Source organism: Henckelia pumila, chromosome 4 (assembly GCF_033568475.1).
Source record: "Henckelia pumila isolate YLH828 chromosome 4, ASM3356847v2, whole genome shotgun sequence".
Taxonomy (NCBI): Eukaryota; Viridiplantae; Streptophyta; class Magnoliopsida; order Lamiales; family Gesneriaceae; genus Henckelia; species Henckelia pumila.
In genome coordinates this window covers 118,602,966-118,614,512 of record NC_133123.1, presented here as the reverse complement: position 1 = coordinate 118,614,512, position 11,547 = coordinate 118,602,966, and the positions used below count along the sequence as shown (strand labels likewise).

The 11,547-nt window shown below is 36.9% G+C and overlaps 2 protein-coding genes across 2 annotated transcripts in view; one reads left to right on the top strand and one right to left on the bottom strand.

Annotated features, from left to right (window-relative positions):
- The first annotated feature begins 2,534 nt into the window (after positions 1–2,534).
- On the top strand, positions 2,535–5,690 carry LOC140864433 (light-harvesting complex-like protein 3 isotype 1, chloroplastic). Its single transcript, XM_073268611.1, has 3 exons — positions 2,535–3,019; positions 4,557–4,694; positions 5,149–5,690. Exons 1-3 carry the CDS (start codon positions 2,653–2,655, stop codon positions 5,397–5,399), a joined length of 756 nt encoding a protein of 251 aa, XP_073124712.1. The 5' UTR covers positions 2,535–2,652; the 3' UTR covers positions 5,400–5,690.
- Positions 5,691–9,751: 4,061 nt separating this feature from the next.
- LOC140863136 (uncharacterized) overlaps positions 9,752–11,547 on the bottom strand; it is a 41,740-nt gene continuing 39,944 nt past the window's right edge. The window contains exons 33-35 of the mRNA XM_073266320.1: positions 11,352–11,422; positions 10,809–10,965; positions 9,752–10,122 (exon numbers count right to left, since the gene is read on the bottom strand). Coding sequence (XP_073122421.1) covers positions 9,955–10,122; positions 10,809–10,965; positions 11,352–11,422 — 396 coding nt within the window. The 3' untranslated portion in view covers positions 9,752–9,954. The remainder of the gene's footprint in view (positions 10,123–10,808; positions 10,966–11,351; positions 11,423–11,547) is intronic.

Sequence of the window (11,547 nt, the reverse complement as noted above, 5' to 3'; positions counted from 1 at the left end):
GTTTCTGACTGGAACTTGAGGATCCTCGTGGACGTTTCGTTCGTTCCCTTAATAAAAGTTGTGCTTTAGTAAGTTTAGAAGTAACATTACTAGTTACAGTGGATTGTGTTTCATGTGAAACAATTTGTCCACCATATTTGATGTTATATTCATTATAAATATCAAGTAAATGAGTTTTAATATTAAACAAAATCAATGAGATAGAAGGAATCGTTTTCGCAATAGGCTCCAAAGATTCATAATATAATGTTAACATGTCGCTTAAACCATCTAATTTAAGTCTAAGATCTAAAACAAAAGCACATAAAAAAATTTAAGGAATGAGCAAAAAATATTTTTCTCATTTTGCTTTCATGACGAGAATACATTGAGATAAAGCACTATCATTAGAATTAACATGTTCATGAAAAATACAAGCAATGTTGCAACAATGTGTTAAAACTAAATGCGAAGTAGGGTAATAAACATCGGATAATTGGTCACTAGCATCATTAAAAACTTTTAAAATTTCACAAATACTAGTGCATATCTTCCATTGATTTGAAAACAAATAAATATCACGAGCTTGAACAAATTGATGAAAAAATGTACATAATAAATCTTTATATTCAAAAGAGGATAATAACAATTTATATGTTGAATTCCAACGAGTTGGAACGTCTCGTGCAAACCGCTTAGGCTTCATACCATTTACTCTACAAAATTTTTTCCATTGCTTCATAACTTGGGGGTGCGTCCATAAATAATGAATAGCGTTTCTAATTGGTTGAATATGTGTGCCTAAATTTTTTAGCCCATCTTGAACACACAAATTTAAAATATGACATGTGCATCTAATATGAAAAAATTTGCCACCTAGTGATGATTTACATATTTCAATAAGCTCAATAATACTAGAAGTATTTGCACTAGCATTATCAAAAGACATTGAAAAAACTTTGGTAGTTAGACCATATTCTTCTAAAATAATAAATATAAGTTGCGAAATATTTTGTGCCGTGTGTGATTCGTTGAAACATCTATATGCAAGTAACATTTTTTGAATGTTCCAATTATTATCAATCCAATGATATGTAATACCCATATATGAACAACTTTGTCAATGATCACTCCAAATATCGGAACACAAAGAAACTTTATTATTCAAACTATAAAATTCCTTAATTAATTCTTTCTTTTGATCAACGACTAACTTTTTCATTGTGCGTTTGAGATTATTTCTTGGAATACGTCTAATAGAAGGATTTGCACTTGTAGAAAGCCAATTTTTAAAAGATAATTTATCGCTAAAACTAAAAAAAAGTTGTTCAACCGCACAAAATTTAGCCGTTTCTTCTCTAAATCTAGCTTCGTTATATTTAAATAGTTGAGATTCATTACCCGATTGAGAAGAGAATGCCGGAATTTGAGTTTGACCACGATCAATACCAATTTCCACCGGATGATTTTTCTCGATATGCCGCGTCAAAGTTCCATAACCATCTCCTTGTTTAAATTTGTAACATTTTGAACAATATTTGCATTTGGCTTGCAAATCACCGGAGGAAAGCGTCACCTTGTCGAAGTGTTTGGTGAAGATATCGGATGTCGGGCGAGGCACCGCTCGAGTTTGTCTTTGAGAGGCCGCCAGATCATTCATACTTTTTTGACTTGCATGATGACATGGTGGTGGTGGTTGTTGTTCAACTTGTTGTCTTTATTGCGCCTCTTGTCGAATTTCTTGAATTTCATCATCGGAATATTCAAGATTAAATCCATCGACATTGAATTGAGGATACTCGACCTCGGGTGGTATGATGTTCTTTTCCTTTCCTTTCCTTTTCCTTTGTCACCCCTACGACTTGATCCCGCTCCGAACATTTGTAATTGTATAAATATGAAAATAAATCAACAATTGACAATAAACCAATAATCGAAACTTGATATTTTTGATAATTCAAGAAATTAAAAGAAATTGAGAATAGAGAGAATTGTGTAAACAAAATGAAAGGAGGTTGGGGATATTTATAGATAACAAATAGGTTTTTTTTAAAAAAAAAAAAAAATTCGGTTGACCAGGCTGGTTTCAACGGCCACAAAATCGTGGGCGTTGATATCAACGACCACGAAATCATGGTCGTTGAGAGATCCGGCGAGTTGGACGTTGAATCATCTGGCGCCCCGATGGGCGCCACGTGTCCAATCCGCCGGGTTGGACGGTTCCAACCTGGCGAGTCGGACCCGTGCAACCCGGCGGGTCCAACCCGCCGGGTTGTCGGTTTTCCTAAGGGAAAACCGGGACCGGACCGCCTAGTGGCCGGTCCGGTCCCGAGTCGGGCTCGTTTACCCAGTAACCGGCCCGTTGACCACGGGCCGGTTCCAGGCCCAACTCGGCCCTTGACCAGGTCTATGTAAAGCAATCATTAACTAAGTAGTTATTGATGGATAGTAATTAAAATTTAATTTCTTGGTAGAATTTGGAACAGCGTTGGAGCCGGCAACCGTAATAGGACCCATACGATGATAATTGATAGTACACGTAGTGTAATCACACACAGAAAAGCTTCTTTCTACCTACAAAAACGTTCGTTTCCCAGCGGATATCTGCGGCTCATATTACTCCAAAAACATCTTTCCCCTTTCTCCTCAAATTTCACTACTCCCAGCAGAGTCATGTCAATGCCCATTTTCTCGGCAACATCTCCAAAGCTTCCTTCTCTTTCACCTCCTGCCAATTCTCATGGAAGAACCCTTTTCACTCTCAGGACCAATCTTTCTCTTAGATTCAAGAAAAATGCCAACTTTCATTTGTTAGTGGGTGCTGATGGTGGGGCAGCTACTGTGCAGGAGGAGACTTCCGCCAGTGATAAGGCGAATGTAGGCTCAAATGGGTCCCCGCCGCCGCCGGCGACGGAGGTGGTGGCGGATGTGGCGGAGGGCGTGAAGGGATTTGAGGACCCAAGGTGGGTTGGAGGGACTTGGGATCTGCCGCAGTTTGCCAAGGATGGAAAGACTGATTGGGATGCTGTGATTGATGCTGGTGACTGAATTATACTTATGCCTACACACACATACACTCTTATATGCAATATGCTTGAAAATTCTTTGAAATGAATTTGGATTCAGTGGAGGGGACGCTACGAAAAATTCTTCAAATTTCAAGAAAATTTATCTAAAATTTTGAAGTTCAGCTCACTCACAATAATTGGCTCCCTTTGATTTTTGGGGTTGTCCATTGATTTAGTTGAGGGAGGCGAGGTGCTAAAGTGCTGTGTTTAATTTGGTTCAAATCTTGCATTTTTAAACAAAAGTTTGCACCTTTTGGTTATTCTCAATGATGTTAATTTCTTATACATTAGTCTTACTGAAGTATTTTTGTAAGGATGATTGATTTTTTAATCTTTTAACTCTCTCTGGAAACTTGTATAATTTTGTTCATTGTTTGAGAGTTAGAATTAAGGAAAGTAACATTAAAGGCCTGTTTATTTATGTTTATAAATTTCTGGTCAGGTAATAATTTAATGCTTCTCGGGTGGTTGGACCTTTAACTAAATGTGTTATACCTCTTTCCAGTTATTTATTATTTTGATAAAATCCTATGTCCAGTTATGATAATGAGACAAAAGAACTTTCTTGCTTAAATAGGTTGCTTGCTTGCACTTGGATGACATTAAGTTTTTAGTTTCTGCTATGATGATTCAACTCGATAATTATGCAGTCTGAACTCTAAGCTGTATATGCTAGTAAATGTTTCGACAAATATGATACAAGAATCTTGTAATGATTTTCACTTTGTTAGCATACAACCTGACATGTGTACTTACCCGGCACAGACTTGAATTGTGGAATTTTCTACTTTGTTCTTTCGTCAAAGAAAGTTTGAGTTATATGGAATCTGAGCAAAAAGGCGACAAGTATTTAAATGACCAATATTGATAAATAGATTTTCTATTTTCCTGTAGTGGTCGAAATAGCAAAATTTCAGTCCGTATTTAGTGAATCTGATTGAGCACACATGGGCATGAGACATCAAATTCCGCCAAGAGCAAGGAATGCGCCATTATGGCATAAGGATTACATCACCCACTAGCTAGAAGCGCACGTGCCAGAGGAGATTATTCACCTGAAATTCAACACCAAAATTATATTATTTGTTAAGTTTGTTACCAAAGAATGCAAACGTGTCTGAGAGGGGAGAGTACTGAGGATTGTATTTAATGATGAATGAATGGAAACTTCATGCATTTACCTGAAATATTCTTTTCTTCTTCCCCCAAAACTTCATGGAGTTGAGGGCATCCTCGAATTGCCCAGATTATTACCAGAATCTTGAGGTAATTTTGGTGTCTAAAAATCTTTGTACTGATAGGCTTGTGACAACATGTAATGAACATAAGATTAGTCAGAGCATTTTCTTATTATGGTTTGGGTTATAGCTCACACCGAAGAAGTAATATTCAGAAAACGACAAGTGAATGCATGTAAATAACATGTTTGCAGAATCCGATGCATTTATGTTTTGAATTTTTTCATAGATCTTTAGCTCTACAAACTCTAAATATTTTAAATGTTTGCAGAAGTGAAGAGGAGAAAGTGGATGACAGATAATCCAACATCATCCAACAACGAAAACCCTATTATTTTTGACACCTCGATTATTCCTTGGTGGGCATGGACCAAGAGGTTTCATCTCCCAGAAGCTGAACTCCTCAATGGTTTGCAAGATTACTCTCCCCCTATTTTGTGTTATCAATACCACCATAATGAACGGTTCAAAATCTCGAGTCCCTCCAACTGTTGAATTTTAAAATAGTGTAGATATTCTGAAGATGGACAAATAACACAATATATGGTTTGCATGGTATGCTCATAAAGGTCTATCTCCACAACACATTAGTTACGCTTTAGAATTCTAGTAATCTCTCTAAGTTACAAGTTCATTCATCTCCTCTTTATATATGTGAATAAATTGCATTAAATATGGATGGGAATCCTTTCTCGTGATAAAATCTGTAACGATCCTGTTATCTTATGTGTTTGCCAATGTAATAGAGCGGTTGAAATATAGTGTTTAGGTCATTGAATGCTTTAAAAGATTTGATTTTCTCCATTATTATTAGATAATAGAATTTGATGCATATCTAATAACTTTAAATAAATGGTATGTAGGCCGTGCTGCTATGATAGGATTCTTTATGACATATGTGGTTGATAGTTTAACGGGTATCGGACTTGTCGATCAAATGAACAACTTCTTCTGCAAACTGCTGTTATTCGTGGCTGTTGTTGGTGTTCTTCTGATCAGAAAGAATGAAGACATAGAAACACTGAAGAAATTGTTGGAAGAGTCGACGTTCTATGATAAACAGTGGCAAGCAACTTGGCAAGAAGAGGCTACGGGCAGTTCGGAAAAGAAGTAGTGAAGTGGGAGGATCTTGGTATTGTTCGAGTCCTTTTTGGAGCAAATACGTTGTAATATTGAGAAAGTTTTAAATTTTCACCATGTATTTTCATTTTCAAGAAGGGTTCTAGGATAATTTATTTGCTGTTGTCTTGTAAGAATGCTGAGTGATTTTCTTAAAAAGGCCTATTGGAAAGTAGTACATTCAATTTTGGCCTTCAAAATTAGTTAATTTGGCCCATTAGCCTATCATTTATGTTAAATTTCAAATATATTTTTTAAACTGTTGGAGGTATTTTAGTATTGCTTACTCACTTTTGCACGAGTTGTGTGTTTGTACAGTTTTTTTTAGTAATTTATTTGATTATATTTTAATAAGAGTAATAACATAATGATGAAAGGTGCAATTTTAAATGGCAAGACTGGTCATTTCATTGCCAACTGTAGAAAGCCGAAGAAGGATGACAAACGAGCAGTCAAGAAGGATAAGAGAACAGTTGAGAGGAGAAAGAGATTCAAAGATGACAGAAGAAATCATAAGAAGAAACATGAAGCTCTTGTAATTGATGATAGCAAAGCAAAATGGGCAGAAATTGATAGCAACTACTCAGAGTCAGAATACTCTACCAGTTCCAGTGATGATGAGTAGGTCAAGCACCTTATGGATGATGACAGTCAATGTAGTAGCTCAACTCTTAATTAAGGTAATTACTGTCTAAACATGATTAAGGAGTTTGAAATCGGATTCAGGAAGATCAGAAATGGTTCCGAGGGTTTTAAGTGTTGGGACTGTTCAGAAGCTCCGAAAAGCAGTTCGGAAGAACCGAACTAGTTTGGAAGCCAGGGTTGGTGATCAGAAGTACCGAGCAGTTCGGAAGCACCGAACTACATATCAAAAGCTCCGATCTTGGGTCAATCAGTCAGGGTATTGATTTTGATTGGGTGATTGAACTTGAAAGAGTTCGGAAGCTTCGAACTAGAGTTCGGAAGGTCTGAATTGTGTCAGCAGCAGTGTGTTGTCCAATCAGAGACACGCATTCGGTAGAGGGAGTTCGGAAGGACGATCGAAAGTTTTGAAGTGCGTTCTGAAGCTCTGAACTAAGGATCAGATGTTCCGATCGTGGTCTATAAATAGGAGCCAAAAGCTCATTCTTCCTTGTTCACTTCCCTCTCTTCTCTCTCGTTTCTTGCTCGTTTCTAGTAGATTCTAGGTGTCGTTTCGGAGGCCAGTCGATAGAAAGGCGCTACCGAGATCGTAGCGGAGTTGTGCCTAGATATTGAGGTCATCGCCATCAAATGACGGACTACGGACGCAGGTATATCGATAGACTCTGATCGCCCATCTTTCCTCCAATCCGATCCCACCTTCCAATTATTAAAATTATGAGGATGTTGAATAACAAACTCTCGAGCATAATGTCTTCACACCGTAGTAGCTGGAACACTCGAGAAAAATATGTGATCAAATGTCTCATGTCCCCGACAACACTGACACATAGACGCCAAAGAGAGCCCTTGAATCTATAGGATTTCATCTATGGGATACCGCCTAAAATACCATCTCCAACAAAATATATAAATGGATGGACGAAGAAGTTTGGACCAGCAACCTTTAAACCAATCAATAACTGGTTTATTATAACGCACCACCCAAGCAGATTTTTCAGAAAACTTTCCAGTAGTGGACTTCTTTCCAGAAGCTCTATCCAAATCCATCAGGTGAATAGGCACCTCCATAATTTGCCAATCTACCTCTTTTGGAACAACAAGAAGTAGTTTTTTTTTTCTAAATTCCAACTCCTCCCATCACAAAACCAGTTAACTTTCATGTCAGACTGCCCCTGAACAGGAACCATCGAAGCCAACGGCCCATCTGGCAACCAAGAGTCAAACCAAAAACTAATATTCTCATCTCCTGGGACCCACCCGAGATCCCTCTCAGCTCAATTTCTGATCTTCATCATCTTTTTCCAAGTGGGAGAGATGTTTTGCAGAAGATTGACTGTAGCAGGTGGCGACCTCTTGCAGTATCTGCTGTGTAAAAATCTACTCCAGATAGAGTCAACTATTCTGAATCTGATCCAAAGCTTAATAGAAAAGGCCGCCACTGAATCCTTGAGTCTCCGAGAATACCCAGACCACCTTCTGAAATAGGAAGACATATCCTCTCCCAGGCAATCCAATGAATTTTCTGATCCCCTGCTTTCGACACACTTTCCTAAGAGATGGGAATTGAAATAAATCGACATTGAACACAACACACTTATAATCAAAACCATCCTACTCCCAAATGACAGAAGTTTCGATTCCCATCCCTGAAGATTCATGTTGGCGCTGGCAATCAGATTATCAAAGTATGAGCTCTTCCTTGGGCCCGCAAACAAAGGCGCCCAAGATACCGCAATGGCAGATTGTCTTCACCAAATCCTGGAATAGAATAATAACCACCCTTCCTTCCAATGCTACCCCATTCTCCCACTCTTGTAAATTTTATTTTTAGCTCTGTGTCTGTTAATCGTATTATGGAAAAGAGTAGTATTTCTTTCCCCTTCCACAATCCACCTAGCTGACGTTTTTCTTTTCAGAAAGCTTCCTCCAGAGATAATCCATGTGCGACAAACTAGCTTATGAAAATATTTTCTGAGAGTTTTATTGAAATTAAATATTTGCTGAAGTTTTATTGCATGGATACTTTCATATTTACAACTATTTGAAGTCCATATAAAATAGACAATGTGTTCAGAAGTTAGAAAACAATGTGGTCAGCTTATGTTTCAGCCAAAATTCGGCCTCTTTATTGTACATTTAATCCGGTGAAACATAAGCTGACCACATTGTTTTCTAACTTCTGAACACATTGTCTATTTTTTTCAATGCTTTACACTTCATTACGTTTAATCTCGTCTTCTAGAATACTGTTCACCAACGACACACACTGCATTCGTAATCCTAACTTGGCAAGGCATATGGTCAACACTAGTATTTCATACTGTTAATACAATGGAATTCGGATATCTCACATTAGTATGATATTATCCACTTTGAGCACAAGCCCTCATGGTTTTACTTTTGAAACCACCCAAAAGGCCTCATATCAATGGAGATATCATTCCATTTATTAACTCATGATTTCTTTGATCTTCCAATGTGAGACTTTAGTTGCATACTCAACAATCCTCCCCGCAAACGAAGTCTCACCATTCATTATTTACATGTTCCGAGCCTCCCCTCAGTCCGTTCTCCAATCAAGGTCATTCCACTTCAATGCGTCGAGACACACGCCTTACATGAATTACCTGAGAGCATCACCCATCGAGAGCTTATCACGGATTTTTTACCGGAGCCCTCACCTCCTTCGTTTAAGTATTCCGAGGATTTCTCTCACTTGACTCAATCTAGACCACGACTTGTTCCCACAAACAGCACCATTTGTTAATACAATGAAATCCGGATATCTCACATTGATATGATCTTGTCCACTTTGGACACAAGCCCTCATAATTTTGCTTTTGGAACCACCCAAAAGACCTCATATCAATGAAAATATCATTTCATTTATTAACTCACAATCTTTCCTTTGATCTTCCAATGTGAGACTTTGATTTCATACTCGACAAATACAAATTATGATAGTGTTTAAGATTGCTTCTAGAAAATTTTGTTAAAAAAAAAACTCAAAAACGCTTCCTTAAACCAATCCTGAACGCTACATATGTCTAATATCATCGTGCATTTGGTGCATTGCATTTCATATTATATAACAACTTTCATAGAAACTAGTGATTCCAATTTTGATTATTTTCAAAAGACGGAGTCAGAAAATTCCATTAAAAGATATAGTACTTTTATTTTCCATTATACTATTAAAATAAATATTCTATAATATAAAAAGAATTTTTATAAAAACAATTATGTCTTCAATCGAGTGGGCTCGTAGTCTTTGTCAGCATTGCGCGTTCATCTAGGGATTGAGTTATCTAGGTCCAAGGTTGTATTATTTGGCTATGCATGTTTTCAAGTTTTCGACTTTATTTTATGTTGCAATTAACCTACATACGCTAGATAATATGAAAATATGGTATGAAGCCAAGGGTAACAAGTAAGATTGTAGAACATTTTATATCACTAGTTTTCAAATAATACAGAAATAGTTTAGAAAGTCCAGAATCTTTATGAGATTTAAAATATAAGTAAATGCCTCTGAAAACGAAAGCTTTGAAACAAAACCTTTTCCACCACATTCTAGATCATTATGTACAGGCTTAAAATATTCAAATTACTACACGGATCTAGAACATTCTTCCTACATTAAAATAATTGGAAAACCTGAATCACTTACCGTTTGGTGACAAAATTACCACCACCAATAAAATCTAATGAAAGTTGATATATATTAACCTCTTTAAATTTCAAAACCGTTCATAGGCGCAGAATACCATGGTTTCCACACTTCATTCTATATAATTATGAAAAATCTCAAGATTTACGACAAATCTAATCATTTAAACTAAATAAAGCACACAAATTTGGTCAGACAATGCAGTAAACAAAATCCCGAGAGGGCAAATCAAATTTTACTGTAGCCTTCTGTGTTGTCGAGTATACTCCCAAAGCGCGATGGCGCCACTGACATGAACATTAAGGGACCTCACCACTCCAAGCTGTGGAATTTCAACGCAAGCATCCAATATATGGATTATCTCCACCGGTATTCCTTCCTTCTCGTGCCCAAGAACCAAGACCTATGAACCAAAGAACAACGAATGCCACATTCTATGAGCTTATGAACTTAGCATGTTTATTATAGATTCGCAGGACATCCACCATAGCAAATCTTACAAAGATGAATGATCAGGCAACTAAGGGTCATGTAGTCGTCGTTCACTAATTCATATGTTAGCCTACCCCACCCAGAATCTAAATGCGGTGCCAGATTGAGAAAATTGAACGAGGGTACATCAAAAGCACTTTGAACTAGAGGAAAATAATACAACCAAATTATCTGAATTATATTGTTTGATCATAACGCCTACATGTCAGTGAACAAATGCTCAAGGGACTACAACTTAGTTATCCTTGATTAAATCACAATTGTCAGCACCCCTAGATAAGTAAAATCATTTTGGAGATACTAAATTAAGACGAGGAAGATACTCCATGAACACAAATTATTAAATTGATATAATTTGAACCCAAGTTCTGACTAAGTAAACATATAAAATTACTGAGTTATTTCATTTACCAACCAATAAAGAACAGCCATTGATTTCCAATTTTAGTTACTTGCAATGGCACGCCAGGCATTTTATCCAGCACAAAAACCCCCAAAATATTTGACCAAGCAATAGTTTAATTTATGATTCAAATCATATTCATCATTTAAAAATTGTCAAAAATCAGTCTCGACAAGCTGGCGTGGCTAACTTACCATTTTGGTAGGAAAATTGTATTTATCCAGTGGTATACTGTTTGCTGTTTGCTCCAGACCAAGGATAGAAAATCCCTCTTTCTTCTTTTTTTCCAAGAATAATTTCATATTTCTCGGCGGTACTTCCGCGATAGGAACCCATTTGTCTGCCGTCACACTGAAAATTAAATGGCAAAGCTTCTAAGGTTGACGAACCACACACACAAACACACATAAATGATAGAGATCCTGGATGATACTTGAATGTCTGTTATGCACAAATCAATAGAACTTTGAAAGAAAAAGACTGACGAACAGATGCAGTCAAACACAAGGGCCTGCAACAAAGCATAAATCATAATTGCCAGTTTAAAATGTGAAACTCAAGCAAGACGAACCATGTAATCAGAAACTGAAGAGAAATTATGGACCCATGATGCCCCGGAAACACAAATACAAACATCCTCTAAAATATTTGAAAACGGCTAGACAAGAGGCTCATTACGAAAAATTTGTGGGAATTGGAAACAACAAGATAAAGCAATAAAAAATAATTATCAGAACCTGATAAGTTGAAACTGCTTGTCAGTCAATATGTTTTTGTCTGCAATAGTTAGTCCAGCAGCTCTAAATACCTGGAGCAAGTTAAGGGAAAAATATAAGACAAGAGCGACTTTGTAAAATAAGGCAATGAGAAAGAACGACTTCTCTATTTTAGTCCATGAATATTGTACACATTATGTAGGTCACTGTTATGAGC

Bases quoted from the DNA above. Each gene is read 5' to 3' on its own strand.
- LOC140864433 (XM_073268611.1), top strand. From the start codon at position 2,653: ATGTCAATGCCCATTTTCTCGGCAACATCTCCAAAGCTTCCTTCTCTT. The intron at 3,020-4,556 runs GTGACTGAATTA...AAATGTTTGCAG, and splicing joins GGATGCTGTGATTGATGCTG to AAGTGAAGAGGAGAAAGTGG. The intron at 4,695-5,148 runs GTTTGCAAGATT...AATGGTATGTAG, and splicing joins AGAAGCTGAACTCCTCAATG to GCCGTGCTGCTATGATAGGA.